The sequence below is a fragment of the Mastacembelus armatus genome, chromosome 22 (genome assembly GCF_900324485.2).
Source record: "Mastacembelus armatus chromosome 22, fMasArm1.2, whole genome shotgun sequence".
NCBI lineage: Eukaryota > Metazoa > Chordata > Actinopteri > Synbranchiformes > Mastacembelidae > Mastacembelus > Mastacembelus armatus.
The window spans coordinates 5,908,904-5,936,143 of NC_046654.1; the positions used below are offsets into that span (position 1 = coordinate 5,908,904).

General features: G+C 40.0%; 3 protein-coding genes across 7 annotated transcripts; 1 reads left to right on the forward strand and 2 right to left on the reverse strand.

Moving 5' to 3' along the window:
- Positions 1 to 103: 103 nt before the first annotated feature.
- On the reverse strand, positions 104 to 6,736 carry LOC113127657 (plastin-1-like). The gene is made up of 16 exons (XM_026302366.1): positions 6,596 to 6,736; positions 6,228 to 6,334; positions 5,476 to 5,636; positions 5,262 to 5,391; positions 4,770 to 4,902; positions 4,264 to 4,345; positions 3,509 to 3,674; positions 2,921 to 3,063; positions 2,747 to 2,842; positions 2,369 to 2,570; positions 2,021 to 2,099; positions 1,671 to 1,785; positions 1,433 to 1,566; positions 1,190 to 1,313; positions 965 to 1,098; positions 104 to 869 (listed from the first exon to the last, which is right to left on the reverse strand). The coding sequence occupies exons 2-16, from the start codon at positions 6,325 to 6,327 to the stop codon at positions 731 to 733; spliced, it is 1,938 nt and encodes a 645-aa protein (XP_026158151.1). The 5' UTR covers positions 6,328 to 6,334; positions 6,596 to 6,736; the 3' UTR covers positions 104 to 730.
- A 2,556-nt stretch (positions 6,737 to 9,292) lies between these two features.
- Positions 9,293 to 18,067, forward strand: LOC113127726 (glycogenin-1-like). 2 transcript variants are annotated; one of them, XM_026302497.1, is made up of 7 exons: positions 9,293 to 9,434; positions 12,167 to 12,305; positions 12,446 to 12,620; positions 12,978 to 13,140; positions 13,801 to 13,927; positions 14,820 to 15,057; positions 16,144 to 18,067. In XM_026302497.1, exons 1-7 carry the CDS (start codon positions 9,293 to 9,295, stop codon positions 16,321 to 16,323), a joined length of 1,164 nt encoding a protein of 387 aa, XP_026158282.1. In that variant the 3' UTR covers positions 16,324 to 18,067. The 2 variants fall into 2 exon arrangements, with proteins under 2 accessions (XP_026158282.1, XP_026158369.1); XM_026302584.1 differs by having other exon boundaries at positions 12,170 to 12,305.
- A 676-nt stretch (positions 18,068 to 18,743) lies between these two features.
- On the reverse strand, positions 18,744 to 26,901 carry hltf (helicase-like transcription factor). Of its 4 annotated transcripts, none has more exons than XM_026302279.2 (25): positions 26,780 to 26,901; positions 26,192 to 26,394; positions 25,938 to 26,104; positions 25,523 to 25,665; positions 25,296 to 25,381; positions 25,136 to 25,207; positions 24,806 to 24,997; positions 24,477 to 24,551; positions 24,318 to 24,381; positions 24,161 to 24,215; positions 23,939 to 24,006; positions 23,779 to 23,826; positions 23,242 to 23,352; positions 22,996 to 23,087; positions 22,587 to 22,730; positions 22,237 to 22,369; positions 21,988 to 22,123; positions 21,581 to 21,760; positions 21,272 to 21,387; positions 20,807 to 20,988; positions 20,610 to 20,732; positions 20,000 to 20,112; positions 19,391 to 19,571; positions 19,115 to 19,195; positions 18,744 to 18,926 (listed from the first exon to the last, which is right to left on the reverse strand). In XM_026302279.2, the coding sequence occupies exons 2-25, from the start codon at positions 26,387 to 26,389 to the stop codon at positions 18,783 to 18,785; spliced, it is 2,904 nt and encodes a 967-aa protein (XP_026158064.1). In that variant the 5' UTR covers positions 26,390 to 26,394; positions 26,780 to 26,901; the 3' UTR covers positions 18,744 to 18,782. The 4 variants fall into 4 exon arrangements, with proteins under 4 accessions (XP_026158064.1, XP_026157815.1, XP_026157901.1 ...); XM_026302030.2 differs by having other exon boundaries at positions 26,743 to 26,890; XM_026302116.2 differs by having other exon boundaries at positions 26,705 to 26,860.
- Positions 26,902 to 27,240: the final 339 nt, after the last annotated feature.

A 27,240-nucleotide genomic window follows, 5' to 3' on the forward strand; every position in this document is an offset into this window, starting at 1 on the left:
TTACTTTCTATAAATTTAAAAATATTTAGCATAAAATTTTTTTTTTAAATGGTAAACTGGATGGTTTATAGTCAGCAACAAGTAGAAAAATATACTGACAGAATAAAAGCAGAGATAATTTTATTCATTTTTTATGTAGCCTATGTCACTAGTAGCTGTATTCAAATTCATTACTCAATATAACTTATACATATACACAACCAGAAGACCTTTTGTGAAAATAAACATTTAGCTTCATCTAAGCAATGTTTTATTCATGTAAATATTAATTTCATGTCAATGGTTTGGTCCCAGTCTTGGTGTAGGAAACTAACAGTCAAATGAAGTTCAGCTGCTGTGATATATGGTCTGTGATTGCTGTTAAGTGTGCTTTGCTCAAGTAGTGTGCGTCTGAAACACATATTGCAATATAAAGCTGCTTTACTTTGGTTGGGTACTTTTCCATTGGAAATAACATGTTTAATCCTTTGCACCCAATGGATCCTTTCTAAAAAGCAGCTGTATGTTTTCACTTGAGATGGGTGTATTTTTTCTTTCTTTATTTAAAAAGGTGAGGTTTCAATGAGTTTAAAATGTCATTATTGTCACAACAAAAACTAAATTAAAAATTTTCACTTTTACTCACGTAGATTTTGATGTACAAGGGCAATTATCAAATTACAATAATCAGAAAAGGAAAAAAAAATAAAAAGATGTATATTGATGGCGGTTTCCCAGGTGTCTGTTTTTTTCAGCGGTTGACCTTTTTCAAACCGTGGCCCATGAGACAGGCGAACACCGTCAGCACCATCTTGGGGTTCACATCCACCAAATCGTCAGGCAGTGCATAGACACGAGCTCCGATCTTACGAGCCAATGAGATGGCATACCTGGGAGAGCAACAGGGAGAGTCAGAAGATGATGATGATCAAGAGGCAAATACGAAAATACATGAAGGTAAACACAATATGTTTTCCTGTTTTACCTGGCGTTGTTAAGTTTATCAGCATCCTTCACCACTCCTTTCTCTCCTCTTTTCACCATGTCCCACTTTACGGTACCAGGAGCAATGGCATCAATCAGGTCAATCACAGGTAGACTGGTGCTAATCAGTTTGTCCTACAAAGAACATGGGACATGGAGTTAAATGCATATGCAGTTCTATATCTACACAAATACAACAGGCACTAGCACACACACACACACACACCTTGAAGCTACTGATCTGTGTGTCCTTGCGTTTCTGGCTCAGGGTGGTGTTGATCCAGTTGAGGATGATCTGATCTCCAACCTTCTCTCCATCACCAAGATCTGACAAAACCAGCACTGTGTACCTGATGCATAACAACCAAGGAAAGGTAACTGAAACTGTATCAAAGCCCATACAAAGCCTGTCTTTCTCAAATATTTTACTACAAGTGGTTTGTCCCTATGCCCAAAATGGTGCATATACCTTCTCATCAGTTGCCAGACCAGTGCCAGAGTGTGCATTGGACTCCCCTCATTCAGGTTTTCTCCTCCAATACCAACCAGAGAGAAGTGAGCTACATCTCTGCCCAGTTCCACAGCATAGTTACAGTTCTCCAGCTATGATATGTGAAAAAACAATGTTACATTTATTTTACTTTCTAAACAAAATGTATAAAATCATTAGTGTTGTGTTACTCTTGTATGTTTGTAGGTAGTTGCACCTTCTTCATATTGCCACCCAGGACAGGATAAGGTGGGTGGTTGACTTTCTTCCAATATACAGGCACATTAACCTTTTCATAAAGCTGTAGGATCACCAAACCATCACACAGATCACTGCAAAAAACACACACACAAAATGAGGAAAATCAGCACAAAAATTCATATTTGAGTTGCATTCATCTCTAAGGAGATTTGAAGCTGTGTACCACTCTATTAATTAGGTTCTTGTTTCATACAGAAAGATCAATAGAATTAAGGAAATAAAGTGCATAATAATTAAAAACATTAACATTTCTAATAACTTGTGATGTCCATCCCTATTCATGATAAGGTGTAACTGATAACATACCAGTACAGGTGATTGACATATGGAGAGACACCCAGAGAGTTGATCCAGTTACGAAAAGTTTTCTCTTCTCTGGATTCACCTGGAATGACACGTGGATGATAATGATACTGTCACATAAGTGGAATATTGTAGATTCACCTAAATTCTACGTACAGTAAACCTAGACTTATTTCTGCTGTAAGTTGTCACACCCTGAAACATTTGTTTTCTTGGAAGTTTTATTACATCAATTACATACATCTATGATACTGGGTGTGTGTGTGAACATTAGATTAGATAGCATGAGATTTTAATTTTGATGTAATAAGAAAGCACTGAAACAGTTAAGACCATATCATCATATCTCACCCTCTATGTGCGCAGTCTCTACACTGTTGCCGTTGACCTGAGCTCTCTGCAGAGCAGGATGCATGTTGAACAAGTTGGCCACAAAGGCTAAATTGAGTTTGCTATTTCCAGATGTAACATCTTGAGGAGAAACAAACTGCCTGCAGTCCAGCCGGGCTGCCTGCTGCAGCATCAGCTCAGCCCTTCTGTCCAAATCACGCTCCTTCATATGAAACAGACACATGTACATGAACACACACATTACATCTTATACCAAAATTAACAATTTCAAAAGAAATACTCTTCCTGCCAGGTTTAGATTTAAGTTATTCACAATTTTTGCTTTCAAATTTGAAATTTCTCACTGTGACTTGAAAACTTAAAAACAAGGTGACTCACATTCAGGCCACTCATGTCGATTTTGACGCTCATTTTGTATTCATGCTCTTCTTGGGAAGCAATCTGGTCCAGCAGGTAGAAGTAGGCCCGCGAGTCCTAGAGTGGCACAATACACAGTGGAGAGGGTTACACTCCTGTCTTTATGTAATGTGTGTATGTTTTTTTGCAAAGCACCTTGATGTCTTCACTGAAGTTCCTGATTGTCTGTGTTCCAGCGTTGCGTAGATGATGGTTGACCCAGCGGAGCAGCAGCTCCTCAGGGGACAGAGACATTAGGTGGTCCAGCTGTTCTCCCTCTGCCAGAAGGTTGATCAGACCTGGAGACACAGACAGACTTTCAGAAGCAGCACTGTCAACTCAGTTTTGAGGGAAACTGATATAAACAGCAGATATATTGGTACTGTTGATATATTATAAATTCAAGCATCCACTCTGTTACACCATGGGCCATTCGATTAATCTGAGCCTTTTAATCCTTTAGGTCCTGTCTAACTGGGCTAGTTTTAAAATACTTCGCCTCTGAACCCAGGAGTGTTTGCACATGCAACTGAACTTACACATTTCACAGTACTGAATCACAGTTTTACACAGCTACATTAATATGCCATTTAATGTCTGTTCTGTTGTACAGTTCACTCTTTACTTTGGATAGCTGTGTGTGTGTGTGTGTGTGTGTGTGTGTGTGTGTGTGTGTGTGTGTGTGTGTGTGTGTGTGTGTGTGTGCCCGTGCCCACATGCGCCCATGTGTGTGAACTCACTGACCTTCATTCCTGCTGATTTCTATATCAGCAAACAGGCCAACCTTGATAATCTGCCAGAGCAGGCCCAGGACCAGATGGGGTTTCCCAGCCATCAAATCATGGGCATCCATGCTCACCACTGTGCAGCCTATTGCTGAGGCTGAGTTCAGAGCCAGGACCAGATTCTCCTATGAACGCAAACAAACTGTATATTATCATATTCATTTTAAAGCAGAGAGAGATTTACAGCCAAACAACAGCAGTCCTGCAATTTCTGTTAACAGCTCAGCAAAATTCAAGTATGTGCCCTGAATCCTTCAAATAATAACTAACTTATTAGAAACCTTATTAGTCCAGGACTCTGAACTACTTTATTTTACAAGATGTACCCATCTGAAAAAGAAATATTAAAACAAAAAAAGACCAAACATAGAAGATTTCACTTTTTCACAGAAGAGGCAATTACAGAACCCCAATAAAAAGGACACGAAGAAAACATAAATTCTGTAAAAGTTCATATTTTACAATTTCTTTTTTGCCCAGGAGTTACTGCAGTTATTGGTTACTCTGTAGATTTCACTTACACAACATGATTATCTTGATGCATATTAATAGTTTGAGACTTTTAGTTGATTTGATAATATAACTATTATCAATTCTTCTCTTGCATTATAGAGAGCATGTCTGTGAGTGTCCTAATTCATGACTTTTTTTTTTTTTTCCTTAGAATTTGCAGTTAATGGATACTGTGAACTTTGTGCAGAATCTGCAACTCACTGTCATTTTGAAGGTGGCGAGTTTCTTTGTGTTGATGACTCTTTCATCAATCGTGTCTGGCTGGGACAGGTTGATCATTTTACTAAACGAGGAGGAGACATGAGTGTGAAAAACTGCAAAGCGTGAACAAGAGTGAGTCAGTGCTGGCCCTTATAATCCTGCTGTAACCTGTGTTGCCAGACTAGAACAGTTATTCTACCTGCACATCAGTAAATGTCAATAATTAAATATTAATAAGAGTCAACATGAAAGGTTCCTTCAACTTATCCATCTAATCAATTAATCATTATTTGAATTAAATAAACAGAGAATAGAGATTGTATATGAGGAAATATTATTAACCCTGTGCTGTCAGAAATCACACTGACCATAAAACCTCTTACAAAGCTTATCCAACACGTCACATAGATGTTATGGTTGCTGTTGTGCATGCATGAAAATAAACACACATGGTCCTTTTCTTGGTTATATTCATACGTGTGTGTGTTGGTGTGTGTGTGTGATACCATAACAGGATGCCATCGCGGACAGAAGTGAAGAGGCTTTCGTCGTTGGGGTTCATTGGCAGCAGATGCTGACAGTCTGGATCTTTCCCCAAAGCTTTGTTGATCCAGTTGACAAAAGCTACTTTCTCTTCATCTAAATACACACCAGGTATTAGCATGGGTCTGAGAAATGATTAGTTGCTTGCTGGAATGACAGAATTTAGCGAATTCTATTTCTTGCATTGAGAAAATAAGATGCATGAATCTTTGTACTGTGTTGCTGTTCAACAGAATATTATTTCATAGTTAGAAGAGTGAGGTTGAAAATACTTTTGGGACAACTGCATCTTTTTTCTGGTTTTCTCATATTTGAAACAAAAAGTTTTGTTCTGTGACTTGATACTTAGTATAATGAAAAATGAAATGTACAAACTCTGGAACATGTGTGTGCCAGTAACACATTATATAATTACAAAACTAAACACTGAACACACAAGGCATTCTCTCTCGCACCAGAGTAAGAGTGCTGCGTTCCATCGCTGGAGAGTCCCGACGTTCCTCCAAAAGATCGGATCCCATCTCTCCTCGTAATGGTTTTCCTAAATGTCTCACTGACCTCCTTACTTTTCAGCTCTTGATAGATCTGAACATGGATGGGCTGTGTTATTCTGCATGTGGTTACAAGTATAAGTTTATATATTTTCTCACATTTTGCATCAGAACTTACAGAAACAAATTCCTCAAAGCTGATCTTCTCGTCTTTGTTAGTGTCTCCAGCGACGAAGAGCTCTACGATCTCTCGCACCTTGTACCCTGGCAGGGAGAAACTTGCCTCTCTGAACAGCTCCTGAAGCTCAAAGTCACTCACATAGCCGCTGTTATCAATATCTGTACACAGACACACAAATATAGTAAGTCAATTTGCTTCACAAATAATAAACTGAAAGTTATAAGCCCAATGTTTATTATTAAACAAAGCAAGCAGATGCTAAAAGGAAGAACAAACAAAGGTGTTATTAACAGCTCTATTTCCTAATAATTTCCTAATAGTCTCCTGGAAAGAAATCTAATTTGGTACAGATAATAGAGAGTAGGGTGTTGGCCTGAGATTGCAGCCTCACAAGGTCACTGACCAATCAAATTTAGATTGGTCTGGGAGGGACCCCTTTACCTGTTAATCTTTCATGTCTTGTATTTGTATATCATCCAGTAATTGGGAGGTAATACACCTTTCTTATGTTGCTTATTTCTATGAGCACAGTTTGGTAATTATATCCTTACAATGATTAACTGATATAATCTGGCAATGTCTCATTATTGCATCTGGAAATACCTCACACACAAGGTACACACTTTCAGTGCCCTGGGCAATAAAAATCTCTTACATAAGAGTCATACTTTATGGTCAGCTATAAAAATCTTCCTGTTTGGCCAGTCAATATAGTAGGTTAGGTATCTGAGTATGGGTGTGAAACTCACCAATTTTATTAAAGGCCTCTCTGAGATCTTCCAGGTCCTCTCGGGAAATCTGTGTGACATGATTCTCCATAGTAGCTTCTGCTTTGTGTACCCGAAACATGCAAACACTTTTGGATCATATCAGGCAAAAAGAAGAAGAACACATGGCAGACTTTTTTAATACCTCAAATGTACTTACTTATTATAGATCTAGAGACTTAAAATTATTCAGCTTCAGATAATTAACCGAGTTTGACAAGGTAAATGATAACACACCTCAGAAGTTCAACATAAAATCTCTGAGATCTTAGGATTTGACAATAAAATATCATTTTAGTTCTTTGCTTGAGGAGACAAAGATGGAGTCAGACTAAAACAGAGATGAGTACCTTCATAAGATCCTGTGTTTCCGGTTATATCCCTATCTTGAGAAACAAGCTTCTTGGTGCAGATCGCCCTGGCCTGGCTGCAAGAGTCTTCTAGAGCTCTTCAAATCTTTAGACCAGGTCAGACAGCAAGCTGGATCTCAGAGAGGCTGGACCACTTAATATCTAGCCTAGGAGGAGCCTAGCCTTGGGAGAAGCACAAAGTGGACCTTTGGTCTGCTTGTACCATGAGACAGGCTCAGTCAGACAGTTAACATTTAACACCTTGGCTGCGTCATCATGTTATTATCCAAAACAAAAAGGTTCAGTTTGTCCCTTCCAGGCAACTGATTTACATTTAAGATACATATCTAATCAACAACACACCTATAGTCGGGAAAATAAATGACTAAAGTTGGTATACAAGACATACAATGCAGACAAATGGTAAGAAAAACACAAGAGACGAAAATTAAAGAATATATTTAACAGACAGATATATGTATGGTATACATCTCATGTTCCTCCTTGTTTTTTAGGGAACCATAGTCCTGAAACATGTTTAAAACATGAGGCCTGTGTTTGATTGCACAGCTTGCCTCACTGCTACACAATGCCCTGTAACCTGAGGCAAGAAGCCAACTGCATCACTTAGATTAAACTGCCCCACTACACAACAACACTGCATTTTACTGTGGGGCTCACCCATTATTCCAACACACAAAAATGATTAGCAGACTGTACTCTTTCTGTTGTTTTCCTCTATTCTTAAATCTTTAGAAGATTGTCAGTGATGCTTATCCTAAATCACTGTCATTTGACCTGCCTGTAGAGGCCAGGAAACCTCCAGGAAAACCTTTTTTCTGTTCCCATACCAGGTTATTGTTGTTATGAAAGCAATAGCATGGCCTATCTTTAATGTAAGGAAAGAACAAATTAAGGAGCTTACATTCAGTCCCAGTCAGGGTGAAGGGATTAGAGTCCAGAGCAGGTCCAAAGTAGAAAATCAGCTTGCTTTTGACTAGTTTTCCTCCTTTTTTCCAGTTCATTTTTCTCCATATCGCTAAAGACATTTTTCATAACTGTTTACTGTAAAGTCATGCAGTACCTAAAGTTTTCCTCTTAACACACCCAGTGGTCTCCATCTTCCTATCTGCCCTTCAGGTCTTTTTTCTTCCTCAGACACCTGATCAGCTCGGTTTCACTCCGTGACTCTGAGGTGCTCTCCGGTTACTCACTCCTCCTATTTGCTGGTCTCAGGCAGGGTCTCCACCTGCAGCTGTGTACATAAGAGCCACAATTTTGGTTAAGGACCCTAAGCCAGGCCAAAGACTTTCTCATAAGCCTTCTGCATTATTCACTGGCACCTAAGAACACATGCCCAGAAGGTTAATAGAGTGAAATCCACACATACACAAGCAAACATGCATATATGTAGACCATTACAGACCCCAAATACTCTAAATTTATATCAAGAGTTTTATGATGCAGCTTAGGGTTTAACTGATTTCAGAAATTCATTGTCTTTTTGAGTTTATAGTGTAAAAACACTACTGGCATAGTCAAATGTTGAAATGAAATGTGATACCAGCATTAATAGAACTATAAATGGGTTTGTTTCTCTTGGTCAGAGATCTGTAAAGAGATCTCCTTCTGGACTGACGCTGGTGTAAGATCAGAATGACACATTGTTCCCCTCCTAATGAAAAGCTGAATGCATAAGCAATAAAATGCACCAGTGCTCATTTTACTAAGGAGTAGAGTATGCCCACGTTGGAAACCCTTTCTTAGATTCATCTGTAATGTGAAGACATGACCACTCAGAGGCACTGCTGGCTTACACTGGTCAGGGACTGCTGGAAAACAAAGGATCTTGTGTTTGTTACAAAAATGAGACCACTGTAATAAAGATGAAGGTCATGCTGCTGAACTGCTGCAGTTTTAACTGTAACAGAGAGAACACATTCTTTATAGATTAGACATTTTTTCCTTTTTAAAACACATTCCAGATAGTATTCATACATTTGTCATTCCACATTTTAACAAGCAGTGTAAAAAAAAAAAAACCTCATACATTGTGTTGGTTATGCTTTGGCTCATTGTTGACAGTTTTATCATTGCAGTATTAGCAGAGTTCCCTGGATCCATGACCTAGTTTCTCCCCACACACTGTGGGAATTGTGGAAGTTAACATACAAAGTTACGTGTCCTTCACAGTTACATCCAATTAATTCCCTTTGCACAGGTGAACTTCAATCAAGGCCACTGGTGTCTTTGCTCTACCCACTGCTGATCAGGTGTTTTTATTCAATCAGAAGCTGGAAGATACCATCTCAGGTGAGGGTGATGTGGGGGGAAAGACAAAGTGAACTGATTATCTTCCAGCTTCTGATTGACACACACATTGAACACACCTGATCTTGGTAATCAGCTGTAGGTTGGCAGGGATGGTAGGAAAAAAAAGCAGGGCAGTGGCTGCTGAGGAACATGGGCTGAGCTTTCTGAAAACATCTTTTCACAAATTCACATAATTATAACGCAAAATTATTGCTAGTATTTTTTATTATTAAGTAAAAATGAACATCGATGTTATGTCTACATAATACAGACACAGTGTTGTCCAGTTTTTTTTTTTATCTTAACCAAATAAATCAGAAAAATAAAATTAAACTTGGAGGGAGGGGGAGGTGGGATGGGGGCGTGTCAGCTGTCATTGGTCACATGACCCGGAAAATGTGGGGCTTAATTCCTGTGTTGGACTGCTCTCAGCTGCTGCGCTTCTGCCCTTGGCAGTGCAAACCCTCCGTCTGCCCCATCGCAACCCTTAACCCCCGGGTGGACTCTCCTCACCACGCCATGTCGGGTAAGACACACCGGGGCCGCACAGACGCCATGAAATACTGACATCTGAACATGGCCACCCCGGACCGGACCAGACCTGCGCGAACGGTCCTCATCGTCCAAAATATCGCCAATTTATTTCACGCCGCAGGAAAAAGCAGCCGCCAAGCTGACTGCTGCTGTGATACGGGCTGATTTTAGGCGACGGGTTTTATCGTTTGTGCGGATGTTGTTGTGGTAGTTGGGAGGGTTTTGTTGGATTTGATGAGCCGGAGCAGCGTTTTGGACCAGAGTGAAGCTGGTGCTTGTGTCAAGCTGCACGTCCGGTCACACTTTTCAAAGTCAACCCACTGAATGCAACAGTTTAAAGAAACGAAACGACAGTATAATATTTAAAGGAAAAATACAGCTGTTTTTCTTAAACCACTAGATGTTTGTCATCACGTGTTGCCCTCGATTTTCACTTTATTCTACTAATTGTTTTAAACCAAGTTTCACCAAGAAACGACACAAATGATCAAATCCTGAGGTGATGTTTGCCGTTTGTGCTTAAACAGGCCTAAACTTATTCCTCCATTGTTAAAATAGTAGCTGATTCATTTCCTTGTCAATCAACTAATTATAATCAGGAGTGTCAACTCTTAATAAAGTCATTCAGATTTAATTATTGGACTATGGTGACCAATATATGTGGGACACTTTACAGGTGCAAACTAAACCAGTGAGTTTGAGGTTTCTCAGCTGTAGTTTCTAGCATGTATTTACATAGAGGCTGACATGTCTGCGTTAAGCTAATATTGACTGATATTTTGGGCCTGGGTGATTTATTGATATTGATTAATGTGTACACAACCAAAGTAAAGTAAGAGCAGAAGTGTAAATTGCAACACTGCACATCTGGGTGTCACTAAGTGGAAAAACTGTTGCATCACCAACATTTATAATTTCATCATATAAATTGCAACCAGTTGTTTTTTTTAAAGAACTGAATAAGTGTTTTTTTTTTTTTTTTTTCCCCCCAAAATGTTGAGCTGGCACCTTAATGAAAGTGACACTTGCACCTTTAATGTTGAGGCCTGAAATGAGAGTGTAGTCTTATGAACTGTGTTATTTCAATATAAATTTAAGCTGAAACACTGTGAATTGGTTTGCCCTTTTGATAATAGTTTAACTATTTAAGCAAACATTTTAAACAAGCAGTAATGTTCTTTCACACTGATGGTCAGAGAGAAATGAGTAGTTCAAAGATGGCACAGTGGGCTTTGGGAAAACATGGTTGTTTTTCACACCTGACATTTTATGATAGGCAAATAAATCAATAATGAAAATATTTATTTACAGCTGTAGTACAAATATACACAAACAAGGAAATGGTGACATCTGTAGCACACTGCTTGGTTTTGACCTCAGTGGGTTAAACTGGCCCTGCCTGCCCACATGTCATGAAACTTTCTTTTTCATGGAGTAGTTTGGTGCACAGTTGTGGTTTTGTGTGCCTTTTTGTTAGAATTTGAATGTGCTCCAAGTCGGCATATTGAACGTATCATGTTAACCATTTTGAACATTACTTTAAATGTTTTCCCGTTGCATGCTTTTATTTTTAAAGGAGACATTAACTTCCTGCATTAATGTGGGCTTTTTGATAAAGTTGATGCAGTTTCTCTCTGTGTGGACGTGCGCCACAGTGTGTGGCCTTGAATTTTTTTTTATTTTTTTTAAATCTATAAAAGGCTCATAGTGTCAAACCTTTTATATAGTATGTTACTGTTAATGTGAGTCTGAGCCGTGTTTATTGTAGTTTAGAGGACACTTTACATATGTTGTTTTATTTGCAATGATACTAATCAGATTCTGTATAGATTATCCATAAATGTTCTGTTTTGTTTCAAAACCAGTACATACACTCCTGATATCACTCAATAACACGTCGGACTCAGACGTCTAAGTGATAGGACTTCCCAGAGCCACAGGCAACTTCGTAAGAACACAACACATGCCTCCTGTACGGCCTTGCAGGCGACACAGGCCTTACACTCATCTGACGGGCGGTTTATAGTTCCTTGATTTAGGTCCTAGCAACAGTACAACACTGCTGATCAGGTTTCCCAGAAACCCCCTGTCAACTCACACATTTAGCTTGGTGAGTAGTCTGCAGGCCTTCTTTCACTCAGGCAGAAAAACAGTGTGCCCCCTGCTGTTAGGCCTGCAGCCTAATTGGACATATTGGCACTGGGTGCAGTGGGTTGTACAGTAGAGATGAGCATGGACAGTGAATGTGAGGGTTTGATTCATGTTTAGGGAGAAAACAGTGAAAAATTGTGCATTGATTTTGATGTATTTTCACATTAGAGGCCAGTGGTGGCAGCTTTGTGGTGGAAAACAATCTAAACTTCTTTCACTGTTTATCTGTGGATGGTGTTGATTTGCTTACCTTCAGGAGGAATAAGGGGTCATCTGTTACTTTAAATTATAGCACAGATGGTAAGCTTGGCAACCGTAGAGGTGTTGCAGGAAACACCAGGAGTCCTTATAAATAGTTTTCTTAAACCTTCATAATCCTTTAAGTGATTCAGGCACATGGACCAATTGGTGCATCTCTCTATGAATCTCTCCATCAGGGTAAAATGAGCTATTGTTCTTGGTCATAACCCCTCATTGCAGTTTATGTTGATTAAAGCAGCATTTGAATCTTCATGTTAAACAGCCGTGAAAATGCAAATATAGCATTTGTGTGACCTGATGTGTTTCTCCAAGCAGACCAAGCTTTTGTGACGCTGGCCACAAATGACAACTATGCCAAGGGAGCAATGGTTCTTGGCCAATCCTTAAGAAACCACAACACAACCAGGAAACTAGTCGCACTTGTAGGACCTCATGTTGCAGAACCGAGCAGGTAACACACAGCATTGACAGGCAAATATGTCCACTCTTCAGGTGGTATTGTATTTATTTATTTTTTTTTCTTCCACCACAAAGAAACACACTTTATCTATCTTGTGCATAATACTAAATAGCGTCTCGCGTGTGTTGTAGGGATGCACTTTGCTCCATTTTCGATGAAGTGCTTGTGGTGGACGTCATGGACTCAGGCGATGTGGTTCATCTGGCCCTGATGAAGCGCCCTGACTTGGGAGTAACAATCACCAAACTGCACTGCTGGACACTCACGCACTACAGCAAGTGTGTGTTCATGGACGCAGACACACTGGTGAGAAACAATCATGACAACACAGAAAACAATGTGCAGTGGCGATGAAATGTCACCTCGTAGTTGAGCGATGATTTTGTTTTTGCTCTCGCAGCCCTTTAAACGATTAAAACAGTCTGTCCTATTAACGTGACCTATTGACTTGAGTGAATAATCGGAGGAGAAATTGCTCTGCTGGTGGAGTAAAAAAGGTGAACACTCACAAAACCTGCCTTTGTAATTAAAGGCCAAAAAAAAAGTCAGATTACATCAGAACAAAAGTCATTTTTTGCATATTACAATATTGGAAATATTAATATATAAAACTCAGTATATCAGGGAATTAATGACATTTAATTTAATTTTTTTTTTTTTTAGGTCCTATCAAATATAGATGAACTTTTTGAGAGGGAGGAGCTGTCTGCAGCGCCGGATCCTGGTTGGCCAGACTGTTTCAATTCTGGGGTTTTCGTCTTCAGGCCATCCAAGGAGATGCACGACAAGCTGCTGAAGTTCTGTGGTGAACACGGCAGCTTTGATGGTGATTACCAAGGGTTTAAACTGCTTTTTTTCTGCTCCTAAGAGACTCATGAGGAGTTTAATAGGTTTTCTACGTATAAGGAGACATGCTGGTATCTCATAGCCACAACTGCCATACAAAACAATAATCTTTTCCACTGTGGCTCAGCCCAAAGGAAATAAGCTGCAAGTGTGGGGAGTTTTTATTTGTAGCTAAATAATGCAATTAGTCTCTAGAGGATTCTACAACCCCCCACCCACTAATCTTACCCTGACTTAGTCTAACTTTGTCCAAACATGACCAGCTCACCCCTACTCACTACCACCAGTTTGTGTGAGGGGATGACTGAATGCATGGTTTTTCCATGTGTGTACTGACTGTATGTAAGCAGCATCCCCTCAGTGTTGGCAGCACCTTTCATTTTCTCCTTTTACACATCAGAAAGGACGTGGTCTGTAGGAATGTACCATGTTAAAGATCAGTTGTTTTAGAAAGTCTCCTAATATTAAATTGACACAAAGGCCTCATTAGGTTGTTTGAACATTCCCTTCGCTCATGGCAAGAAAACCCAGAATCATCTCACATTACTGTCCTGCATGTGACTATCACTTTGCTCTGTTTTTGCCAGAAAGTACATCTGGAAAAATTTTTATGACCATGTTTGTGGGTCTTTGTGTTCAGGTGGAGATCAGGGGGTCCTCAACAGTTTCTTTAACACCTGGGCGACAGCAGATATCTCTAAACACCTTCCCTTCATCTATAATCTCAGCAGTATTGCCATCTACTCCTACCTGCCAGCGTTCAAACAGTAAGCAAAGGCAAATTTATTTGTATAGCACCTTTCATACACTACGCAATTCAATTCATCCCGTGTTCAAAGCACATGCACACGCGCACACACTACATTCAGAGTATCTTCATACGTTCATGTTTGGCTGACTTATTACCCTTAAGTTGTAGCTTTTTATGTGCTGGGAGGCGTAACACTAGTCTGAGGTCACTTCAGAGTTTGTATGTGAGTCTGCTAGTGGGTGTTGAATTACAAGAAGCTGCTGAAAGTTAGAGCCAGTACAACACACGCTCTGTCACAGCTCTTCTCAAAATAGATGAGCTACTGTACTTGCACCTTCATGCTTCCTGTTTTAAATCTGCACTGTATGTGTCCTTCGTTGAAAGGTTTAGGTCAGTAAATATTAAAACAAAAGTCCAGATTGTTTTTCTTTCTTATTGTAAATACTACCCATATACTCACAATGACATGCTGACATATGGAAACATGGCCGTGTCACTAAAAAGAAGTCAGATGGGGGACAAACAGATGCAGCTGACAAGGCTGCCTCTCTACCAAAATTTATCATGCTTCTGTGAGATTATTACAGATGGATTTGGATTCGCTTCTTTTCGGACTGACCTGGTTTAGTCTGTGCGACTTTATCACCCATTTCTTGCCCCATTGGATAAGAGGAAATCATCATCCCGTGTTGCAAATCAGTTTCACAGAATTGGGCCTCTGGTTTTCAGTACGTACTTTGGTCTTATCGATCTTATTATAATGCAAATCAAGGTAAACATATATAAGGCAGAAGTGGTAGTTTTCATTTCCATTCCATTGTTCAGCCTCTGTCACATTCTTTCTTGCCATTCTCCATTTTCACTGCCTGTGTTTTTTTTTTTTTTTTTTTTTTTTTTTTTTTATACAGGTATGGGCATGATGCAAAAGTGGTGCACTTCCTGGGCAAGGTAAAGCCATGGAACTACTCCTACGACACCCAGAAGGGCGAGGTCAAAGGTCACTCCTTGTCCCATGACTCGAGCCAGATGCACCCTGACTACCTGCTCATGTGGTGGCAGCTGTACACTAAATCTGTGCTGCCTTTACTGCAGCACACCTATAGGGACACGCCCTTCAAGAGCGGTTTTGTAGAAGCAAGCAAGGATGTACGTGAGCAGTGATAGTGTGTGAAAGATGAGTGTGCGGTTGTATGTGTGGCTGTTGTGGTTGTACATGTGATGGCTCTGAATGTGCATGCTGGAGTGTTGTGGCTTGTTGCATAATTGTTTTGACTGTGCAGAAATCTTAAATTGCAAGCTGAACTATGTCTCTACTGCATATTTAAAGTGTGTAAATCTATCATTTCTTGAACTTACTGAGCTGTGAACGTGAAAATTGTTGAAGCTTTAAAAACAGACTAGATTTTCACATCAACAAATAAAAGTTCATTGGTTCCACATTCCTTAACGTCAATGTGTTGCCAAAAGCTGGTTGCTGTTGGTATTGCTGGTCCTCTTAGCACTGATTTCATGAATAGCTCTGACTTCAATCAAATACACAGGCTGCCAGGCTGCCAAACACTCTTCAGCACTTCAGGGTAGCAGGAAATTGCCAGGACTGTCTGTTGTAATAGCCCCAGAGTTAAACAGTTGAGTTAGAATGAAAAGTATAGATGTCAGAACCTGGAGTTGCCAATTACCTGAAGTGCCATTTTCTGCAATACCAATATATTTATACAGGCAGGCACAGGCTTTGTGGGGGATGTTTTCTCTTGTATTGGTGTTTTTTTTTTGTTTTTTTTTCAATCTTTATATTGCAAACTTTACAATGTTTGTTTTTTTAAAAATGGTGACACTCATGTTTGCTAACAATCAGCTACTGTTAAAGGATAGTGGTACAATGATTTATCTTTTTTTTTTTTTTTTTTTTTTTTCAAAATTCTCATCACTTGACTTTGACATCCACTGTATTAGGGTTTTCTGCTTCATTGTGTTACGCTAAACAGTTTAACATCTGAGAAACACATTCACTTATCTGCTGCAAGCGTGTTGCAAAATGTCTTGTTGCACTTCTACATTTCTGTTGAAATGCCTACACATAAGCTACTGACTGTCTTCTGGGAGGAAAAGGGTGAATTCCCTTATGAGGAAATTCCAGCTGAGCATGGCTGAACTTTGGGAAAGCAGTCCTTATAAAGTATTTCTCCAGTCCCATTCGGTCAGTCATTCATTCATTCTTTGTCTGTCAAACAGGAGGGTGAACTTCATGTGGACGTAAGAGAGCAGCCAGCACCACTCTGTGCTCCTCCTCCTCCTCCCCAGAAGGTTTCATCAGAGGAGAGGAAACAGCGCTGGGAAGCGGGCCAGATCGACTACATGGGTGATGACTCCTTTGCGAACATCGAGCGAAAGCTTGACTCCTTCCTAAAGTAGCAGGCGGGTGAGAGAGTGCAATGGACAGAAAGAGCACCAGTTGAAGCTCTGTGTGGGTGGGGATGTATCCACCCCTCAGCCAATCACAGGGGCTTGACTAGAAGATGACTGAATGCATAGCTCTATGCAACTTTCAGCTTCACTCTGCAGCCTGTCACTTTGCATACATGACACAGTATGTTTCATACAATGCCCATGCACTCTTATCATTCATGCTTTTCTCTTAAAAGAAAAGTTTGATGTTTTGGGAAATGTGCTATTTTACTTCCTTGGTGAGAGTTGATAAGAAGGTTGATTATGGTTAAATTAGCTTAGCAGAAAGACAGTGAGCCCCATCTATAACTTTAGCACTTAGCATATTACTCTGATTTGGTCATAGTAGGTTTAAAAAAAAATCAGAGGAAAACAAGTTATTCTTCTAACATTATCCAGCAGCAAATTAGATCTTCACATATATTTTAGTGTTTCCACAGATGTTTATTTTTTGTTTAGAAAAGTAAAATGTTGTACCCAAAGGAAAACCAGTGTTTACATCCAGTATTTCCACTGACAGTGCTGCTCAGCTATGTGGTTTCTCCTCAGTGAACCTGAGCACAGTCTGTGTTAAAAGCTGGTTTCAGCTCAGGCAAACATTTCATAATTCCAGTCAGACAGTAAACATTTGTGCAGTCAAAAATACCTGTGGAGATGCAATTCACTGCTGAGGTGGATAAATAAAAGAATAATTTCCAATTACATTTATCTGTGCAATGATAGCTGGTCTTTTCACCCAACTCTAATGTAGCTCCTTCCCAAAATGTCAAAACAATTTCTTGTAAGCGTTCTTGTGCATCTGTTGGAAATGCATTCACAGTCCTGAGTCTTCCTAACCTGTGGAAAACTTCAGCAGCAATAGTAACTAAGAAAAGGTTGGCGGGGAAAACTAACGGTTTAAGGGAAGTAAGTTTTAAAGTTGTTCCTGGATTTTACCATAAACTATCTTGCAATAAGCCTTTCTACCTAAACCACTTTAAAGTAAATATTCAGCAAATGACTTACTCCCTTCTTGCAGTCCTTGCTCTCAGTTTGAGCCAGCTGAGAATTGCTTTCACCTCAGCGCACCCCTCACCAGAGTATCTGGATAAATGTCACTGTCTTTGCCTCTGACCAGCTCCCTATGACTTTAGCTTTGTAATGTCTGGTGTTGTATTAGGGCTAAGTCTGTCGTGTTGTATTTGCATGGCACAGAGTTAAAATGTGGGTTAGTAATCAAGTCCACCCACATCCTGATGTGACATTTAGTTACAGCGAATTTTGTATGTGGTTATGCTGCATTTAACACTAGTGCGCTCCCCAGACATCTGTAGGCATACCCAGCATGTTTTATCCCTGTCAGACCCACATCAATGTCTTTGTGCCATGACCTGGGTTTCATCACTTCCTGTCTATAGTGTTACCAGCTGCCTTATTGCTGTTCACCGTTTACAAAACCTCACTTACTGTAACTGCTGCTAGTAGAACAACAAATCTAACTTTCTTGAGCCCCTCCCTCACACTAGCTATGTGCTCTTTAACTATAGGCTGCAGCTCCTAACAATAAATGACACTCCTTTCTCCACTGAACACTTTGCTGCAAGAAGCTGTCAAAGTTGAGAGTAATGTGGAACATAATGTAGTGGCATCATTCAATGCAGATGTGTCTTTTTCCGCAGATGTTAACTGTCAGTCCCTGTTAAAGCGCCAATAAAGAACTGGTTAAAAACCATCTTATCTTCATCTTTTATTTCACTGGTGATCAAATATAGGGCAGCAACTAATTTCAGTTTTCTATTCTTTATATCCTCACTCAAAATTGTGAAAAATTAAAAAGCCCTATATTAAATGTTTTGAACAAACAATGGCTTAAAACTCAAAAGATATTTAATTTTTGCAATGACAAACATAAGTGGATAATTCCCATCTTTGCATAACTAGAACTAGGAAATGTCTGGCATCATTTTCCACTAATTTCAAGATCGGTAGTTTTGGATTTTTAAAGCAGAACTGTGCGGAAGAAAATCCTTCCATCCAACATACAGAATCTTTAAAGCTTTTAAATTGTGTTGACTGACAACTCAAGTTGGGTTTATTTTCATCCTCCATCAGACACTTCAGTGCATTGATGCAATTTAGATATTTTTATGGTTTAATCACAAACAAAATTGAAAGGAACCCAAGCTATTCTATTTTATTGTAAACTAGTAACAAAATATTAATCATTAAATAAAACAGAATTTGACACTAAGATCAACTACAGTAAAATATTTGACTTGAAATATGAAGAAAACACTGACCATGTATGCAAACATTCCTGGCAACCCTGTGGGTGTAAACAGCCTGAACAAAAAAAAAAAAAAAAAAAAGGGCAAACTTGCCACAGTTCAAATACAAGTCTTGGCTGGTGTTTTTTTTTTTTTGTATTAATACATCCAATCAGACATTTACAGTTCCATCAGAGCTTTGATATCATCAATGCGAGAGGCTTTCCTGTCTGTGTTTGTGGAGCCGAACGCCTTCTCCAACAGGTCCTGTTTCTGTTTCTGGATCTTCACCATATTCTCCTCCACTGAATCCTTCACAATGAACTGCAGCAACAGAGACAGACAAATATAGGGGAAAGGTTGCAGGAGATACTGTAACATGTAACTACCTTCTTTTAATGATTTTTAATCATCAATGTAGGGTGTGATGCTTTATTAGCAATAAATGCTTTAAGCTTCGATTACAGACTCGTATTGCAATAAAAACGCATACTGAGTACTGGTTTTCTAACCTTAGTGACGAATACTTTTCTTTTCTGGCCCAGACGGTGGCAACGGTCAATACATTGCTCCTCAGTGGCTGGGTTCCATGCCTAAAACACAATTGCACAGATAACTTCAAGCTGAACAATGCATCACTGCAGCTGTGAGAGTCCGGCATCTTTCTCTTGAAAATAGCTCCCAGTCATGTTTATCAGCAGCTGAAATGCAATTGTGGCCATTTATCTCAACTTCACCAAGGGCTTATGCAAAAACAGCACACACACTTGACCAAAATCAGTACGTACTGGGTCCATGAGGAACACATGAGAGGCGGCAGTCAAGTTAAGCCCAACCCCTCCAGCTTTGAGTGACAGGAGCATGATGACAGGACTGTTGGGTGCAGAGCTCTGAAATTCCTGGATCACCTGGGTCCTTCTCTTTTGGCTCATGGTGCCATCCAAACGCACAAAGCTGAACCCATGCTCTCTGGAGAAGATGAAGGACAATAATGAATGTCATGTATGGCTGCTGTCCACTATGTCTGGATGTTACTCATAATTTCAATGCTGACGTTACAGTGGGGGAGTGTGAGAAAACATTTTCTCTTTTGCTACTTTTAACTACAACATTCTCCCTGCACTCAGCAAAGACAAAGACCCTCATGTTTCCTCTATAACCACTTCTCTTCATAAACTGCACACTTTGCCTGAACAAAGAGAAATGCAGCAGTAACTGAAGAAATCCCACTCTATATAATGTGATTGTGAAATGTAATAAATGAACAAAATAATGTTTCACCACAGTTGCTGAATTAAAGAACTAACAGCTCTACACAGTGATGATAGCTGCTTGTAAAAGACAAGCCAACAATGATAACAGGCTTCTAAAAATCCTCCAGTGTGAGTGCGTATTACCTGAGGGGTGTCTCCAGTATGGTGAGGAAACGTGTAAACTGAGAGACGACCAAACACTTGATGCTGCTGTCTTCACATCGCAGCCTGAGCAGGTTTCCCATCAGCGCCTGCACCTGCAGAGACAAAAACAAACTTCAAAGGAGTGGTAGAACACTGTTACTAAAGAAATACTCGAGACCACTACGGTCAGAAGTGCTTCTACTGAAAATAGGTAGTACTTTGATACTGTCTTACTGTCATTTCAATATGCCTCTTACAGTAAAACCCTGTGGAGTACAACTGATTATTTAAGCTGATTTTAAGTTTAATTTGAAACCTTTCTTATTCCTATTGATGATCTTTTTCAAGGCTGCAACAATATAGACTAAGAAACCCAATCACTAAAATACATCTCCTGCTTTAATTACATTTAACACTTCATATATATGTAATAAATAATATGCTGTCCTGATAATGATAATGTTACAAGTTTAGATGTCAGAAGAGGTACATTAATTGCAGGCAAATTGAGGTGAAAGATCCTGCATCATGACATCTGGCTAAAGTCTGAGTCAAGAATATTTCCTTTTAAGGTTTAAATAAACAGTATCCTGCTTTTTTTTTTTTTTACCTTTGAGCTTGTTCTCCACTTCTCAGAGTTTGTATGGTTCTCTTTTTCCATTTCCTCTTGTGGAAACTCCACCAGCTCATTGGTCTTGATCTCACTTCGACAGAGGGGACAGCGTGCTGTCTCCTGTGCACAGACACACAACCAGATCAATAAAAGATGAATCTCTTATGATACCAAGCCTGAGGTGGCAAATATACCTGTGCAGTGCTAATGACTTGGGCGATGCAGGGCCTGCAGTAAACATGGGCACAATGTGTGATGACTGGCAGATGGATGGAGTCCAGACACACAGAACACTCTTCATCTGAGCCGCTGGCCAACACCAACCGCAGCTTCTCTATGAGATGCTCCCGGAGCTGTGCAGGCGTCGCTGCAGCACCTACATGCAGAGGAGAAGAAATACAGCAGCAAATGAAGTTAGAAAAGAAATCTTGTCAAAACCCATGTAAAGACGGGAATTAAAATAAACTAAGCACTGAGAATGCATCAGCTGACTAAACCTTTGCATACAACTGTAGATTTGGCCAGGTATGGGAAATGTAACTTGCAAAATGCCAGAAATGAACCTGGGTCTACCAAATAACTTGGCATATCAGGCATATAAATAATATTCTTGTTAGAATAATCAAACAAATTCAGATGCGATGAAAAGTAAGTTTTACCTAAATCTGAGGATATCTTTGCCAGCAGGTCAGGGTGGCAGCAATGCTGTCGGAGCCTCATCAGGATGGCCAACACGTCAGCATAATTTCTCAAGACTGTCCCTTCAGCTACGTATCTACAAACGTACAGGCAAAAAATATAATACTGTTAATTTGATATAACATTCAAATAATATCAAATTCAAATAATTCAATTCAAATAATCCATCAGCAGCCATTTGTCCCCTCATATATTCCTGTCTAGTTGCTCTTTGCAAGCTGGGAGCTTACAAACATGCATGCACATATACATATGACGCTGATACACACCTGCCAATGGTGTTTCTTCCTTCATTACGTGCCAGCTCGTACTCCTCTCTCTCTGACTGGCTCAGTTCAACCTGCTCCACACATACCATCTTCTCTGGCAGAGACACCACTGGCCGCCCATTCACCTCACTGCTCTTGGTACGCCGCAGGGTGATGCACTTGACCAAAGTCTGGAGGTTCCTGCACACAGTATCAATTGCTTGAATTTAATATCTGATGTCTGATTATTAGTAGTAGAACAAATGCTTAAGTACATTACTCTTACTCAGGATGCTAGACAGGGGATGAGCGAGCATTAATTTCACTAAGCCTTGATGTAAAATTGCTCAAAGCTGCCCTCTGGGATATTATTATAACACTGCAGCAGTTTGAAATAATGCACTACTGTATTTCAATGAGGCACTCACTTCAGGCCAGCCCTGTCTCTTTGTGTAACAGGTCTCTGGATTACTCTGTTCCACCACTCCCTCACATCAAAGGGCTTCAGACGCAGGAAGGCCAGCAGCATCCACAGGTCCTTCACACTGTTCTGGATAGGAGTACCTGGAGAATGAACACATGCACACGCGCACACACACACACACACAAACACAATTGTGTCATGATGTTGAACAAAAATTCATGAATGTGTATGTGTGTTTAAAAGGTATGTATACCTGAAAGGATCCAGCGCCGCTGAGCTTTCAAGTCAAGCACAGCCTTACTCATCTGTGCGTTTGGATTTCTAATGATGTGTCCTTCATCCAGCACCACCCTGAGCCAATTGATTCCATGGAGAGGACTCTTATTCTGAAAGGGAAATGAACGTATTATACTTGTGATAAAGATAAAGAAAATTATCTCTGCATATGAGCTACATGTGTCATATTTAAATATTGGCATGAAATGAAACATATTCGTCAGCTTTAGGAGCCTGCACTGCTGTTTTGTTTTTGTCTCCCATCTCTGTGTGATGATCCGGTTCACCTTACAGCCAGTGATAGACACGTGGCCTGTGTTCACTCACCCCAGAGTCAGCAGACAGGACGTTGTAGGTGGTGATCACCACATCCTGAGAGGACAAAAATGTTTTGCTCCTGTTGCGCTCTGAGCCATAATACAGGTACACTTTTAGCTTCACATCAGCTCGCACATGCTGCTCAAACTGCTCCTGCACACACACAGACACACAAGGAACAAGAACCAGAAATGGTGACTTCAGGGGTGGGAAGGCAACATATAGTTTTTTTAGTTTAAGAAAAAACAGTGAATGGCTCATGTCTAGTTAGACTGCTGTCACCCTGTGCACAAAAGCTGCCTTTTCCCTTTATCCTTCTCTACCTGCCACCAAGCGAACTAGTACGGTGATGTAAATTTTGTTCAGTAACAGAATAGTCTTTTAGTGTGTGTTTTGCACTGTGAGGCAGTTTTCCTACCAGCCAGTTGCTGAGCACAGACAGTGGGGAGATGATGAGAGTTGCTGTGGCTGATAAGTCGTCTGCACTTTCAGGGATGGAGGAGTCCACACCTGCACATATCAAAAAGTGCACAATCATCAGCATGACTGCATAGATTTCTTTCATTACAGTAATGCAGTATGTCAAACACCAAAAGGAAAAAAAAAAAAAAAAAAAAAAAAAAAAAAAAAAAAATTCACATAAAACTATACTATCAGTGCTCACTCATTGTGGAAGAGGTCGTCTTGGTAGTTTTCTTCTTCTTGATGCCTGTATCTGATGCTGAGCCACCCAGCGCTGCAGCAAAGTCCAGATCCTCCAGCAATACTGGGCCCTCTGCACAGAAACCATACAGATTAATGTTCCACTGTTGCTTATAGAGAGTAGTGATTTTAAAGTTATATAAGAGAAAAAGCCAGGGAAGCCAGACTGAGATGGTTTGGACATGTTCAGAGGAGGAACAGTGAATACATTGGTAAAAGGATGCTGAGGTCAGAGCTACCAGGAAGGAGGCCTAGAGGAAGACCAAAGAGGAGGTTCTTGGATGTAGTGAAGGAGGACATGAGGATAGTTGGTGTGGGTGAGGAGGATACAGAGGATAGGGTTAAATGGAGGCAGATGATTCGCTGTGGCGACCCCTGAAGGGAGCAGCCCAAAGGAAAAGAAGAAGAAGACAAGACAAATACCAACATATTGAGTTATGCCATCCAATCAAAATTAAAATAACATCTACTTTCCAGAAACAGAGTCAGTGTGTCGTACTTTGACTGGGTTTTCGCTTGACGGCTTTCATCTTTCCTTTGCTCGTACCTATAAAAGGAGAAGTCAGGTAAAAATATATGTTGGACAAAAACACACAAACAGTGTGAGCAAACATTTCAAATTGAAAAGGTATGGTATGGCGTTCATGGTGAGCTCTTACTTTTCTCTGACTTGTCCGTTATCCCTATTATGTCTGGAGAATCAGCACAGATCAACTCCACCTGAGGTCTGACCAACACAGGGACATGTCAGGTTATATAAGACAAAGCTTTAAATGGACCTGAGAAGGATTTTAAACAGTTAAAATCAAATTTAACAATCATGTCAAAGGTATGGACCTTACCAAATTCAGGTATGTCAAATTCAGTTATAATACACTTACAGGTCTGAGCACGGAGCTGCTACACCTTCTGCTCCATGGCCTGCACTGCTGCTTCCTAAAACCAAGATGTCACATCTCCTGTCATATCATGTCACAGAATGAAGTGAGAAAAAAAAACTTCAGCAGCAACCTTTATTAAAAGTTGAGAGTAGTGCACCTTTGAGTTTGGTCAAAGTCATCTGTGATTTACTTTTGGCTTTGAGAGATGTCGACTGCTCCTCCTGCTCATAAATAAACACCTTTCAATTGTTGAACACAAGTCACTCAAGACTGTGCAGACTGTGATTGAAAAGTACACATTCAACAATACACTTACACATTTCTCCACAGGCAGGGGCTTTCCTTTATGGAAATTGGTGAGGATCAACGCAATTGTTGTCAGAGTTTTCCCCTGTAAAACACCAGGGTTTTAGTGCTGATTTGTGTCTACTATAGTCACATTGTGAAGCAGTGAGGAAGAAAAGCAAAGGCTTATGTATCTCATCCTTCTTCATCCATTGGAGAATGAGAAACTTTGGTTTAGCATTTACTCCTTGGTTTTAATACATATACTTAAAACACTGGTCTTCACAAGTTTTAATATTCTATATTATTATCATATACACATACATATGTTTATGTGTAAAATGTGTGCACGTCACTCACCAGTCCCATGTCATCTGCCAGTATCCCCCCACGAACCCTGTCTGGTACTTCTTTGGCAGAGAAACATGTGAGGCTGTTGTAGTACAGCTCACCTCTTTTTTCCCAGAAGGGCGGCAACGCAGATTTGTTTTCTTGAGCACACATCCATGACAGTGCCTGCTTTTGGTGAGGCAGGAGGGGAGTACCCACAGACTGCAGAAAAAGAGACATGTGACTACAACTAACAACTAACAAATAATCTAGCCCAAAATTCTCTAATGATACAGTAAAAGCAAAAGACAAATTGCAGAGCGTAAAAAATAATTAAATGCAGATGGATAAAACACAAACCGTGGCTGCTTCTTTCTCTCCATCTTTACTCTCCATCAAGTCTTCAAAAAGATTATCAAATGCATTCTTCAGCTAAAAGAAAAAAATGTACATACTATCTGTTCTATGAACATCATGCTACCATGTTACATATTACATTAACTCAATTTAAGTGGATTACCTCTTCTGCTGTTAGTGGGACTGTCGAACCTTTTTTAGTTGGCAATGCACAAGCTCCCTGACTCTTGTATGACGCATAATGTGCACCTGCAAACGCAAACAGGGAGGTGTGCAGACAGACACAAAATAAACAGTGAAGTTACTTATTTTAAAGCAACAACATCTAAATATATCTGTGAGACTGATGTTGGGGGAACATATTTGATTAGAGCCGAGTTGTGTGTCTACCTGCTGTTGTGCTTCCACCTGTGTTGACTTTATATCCACGACGTGCCATGTGTTCAATCACAACATTTCTGTTCTCTTCTTTTCCCCAGAAAGCAAGCATCACTGGCATAGTGAATTTGTTTTTCGTCCCTGTGTGCACCACTCTGACAAGGCAATGGGACATTTACAATTGTAAATGCAATCATTGTACACCTTCCTAACACCACTGAACAATGAACACATGAAATAGGAAAAAGACAGAAAATCATCTGGAAATTAGCTAAGAGATCTAGTCAAATACAGATATTTAAGGGGAGAAGCTGTCAGTAGCAGTTGTTTATGCTTCTTTTCATGGTTAGTCTGGTGTTGGGTGTATTTCTAGGCTGTGAAAAATCCTTTTCTGATACAATGACTGACAGTATAAAAATTTACTCACCCCTCTACTTTAGCCAAGTTGTTATCCATGATATAGGCCATAGCCGCCGCCAGCTCCCGCTTAATGTGTCCCACCTGGTTTCCATAAATGTTGGCAACCATCACTGCGTTGCGGTCATATGGATTCTGGGGTTGCCGCACCAAACCAACCATTTCCCCTTGATTCACCTGTCCAGAGAGCAAAACAAAAATGACCTCTAAACATACAACTGCATCATGTGGCAGTTCTGTTTTGTTTCGATGACTGATCCTCACCACCCCTGTGTAATATCTGAGGCCGACCACTGTGCCCTGCAGATGGCCAAACAGCACGCTGCCGTCTGCGTCCGGCTCCTCAGATGCTGCAGCTCTGATGGCCTGGGAGAGAGTCTCTGCACTGGCCTCATAGCGGTCTGTGAAGAGGTCCACCTCACTGTACCTGTCCCAACTAAACCTCCACCTATGGGAAAACATGAGGCCTGGGGCACATGTAGAGAGAAATCACAGACACACATCCAGACAAAAAGAAGAACATAAGTTTTGCCATAAAACAGGCAACAGAGAGAAACTGCCAAGATAAACACCCACAGCAGGTGACCATGCTTCAGGACAGTAAACATTAGAAACACAAAAGCAGCCTAAAAAAAAAGTATTATTTCACTTGAACTTCATATATCGTAAAAGCAGCTAGTCAACCGATCAACCCGTGATATAACGTGATATATATTTAGCTTTACTAACACAAAACCGCCAAAGTAACTGATAACACAAACAGTGATATTCATTTACCTGCCTCATATATAACAGCTTATTTGAGTTAACCTTACTAGCGTATTTGCTTGTCCTAGCAGTGTGTCCACATACACAGTTACAGTTTCAGTAGAAGACAATTGTTTTCTCTTCTTCTTCTAATTCTTCTTCTTTTTCTTCTTCTTCTTCTTCTTCTTCTATGAGCCAAGTCAGTTACCATTAGTGCAGAACTTCCGGTAGTAGCCTCCAAAATAAATTCTTATACTGTGATATTTTATAATGATGCAAACTAAGTTGTTAAAGTTGTTTATTACTCTGAGGTGCAAAACACAAGAACGAGGAACAAACAACGAAAAAAACATAATACAAAACATTAGACAATGTGTTTTCGATAACGCAATACAAACTAAAGGCATAACATCAAAACAGAAATGTTCTATGATGTTGTGTTTTCAAAGCTTAGACATTGACTATAGATATTGACTGTGATTCTGTCACTCCTATGTTGCCTGGTATGCTGGGTGTACATAATCAACCGTGATAAAATTTGTCTTGTTTTCAAATGTACCTTTTTC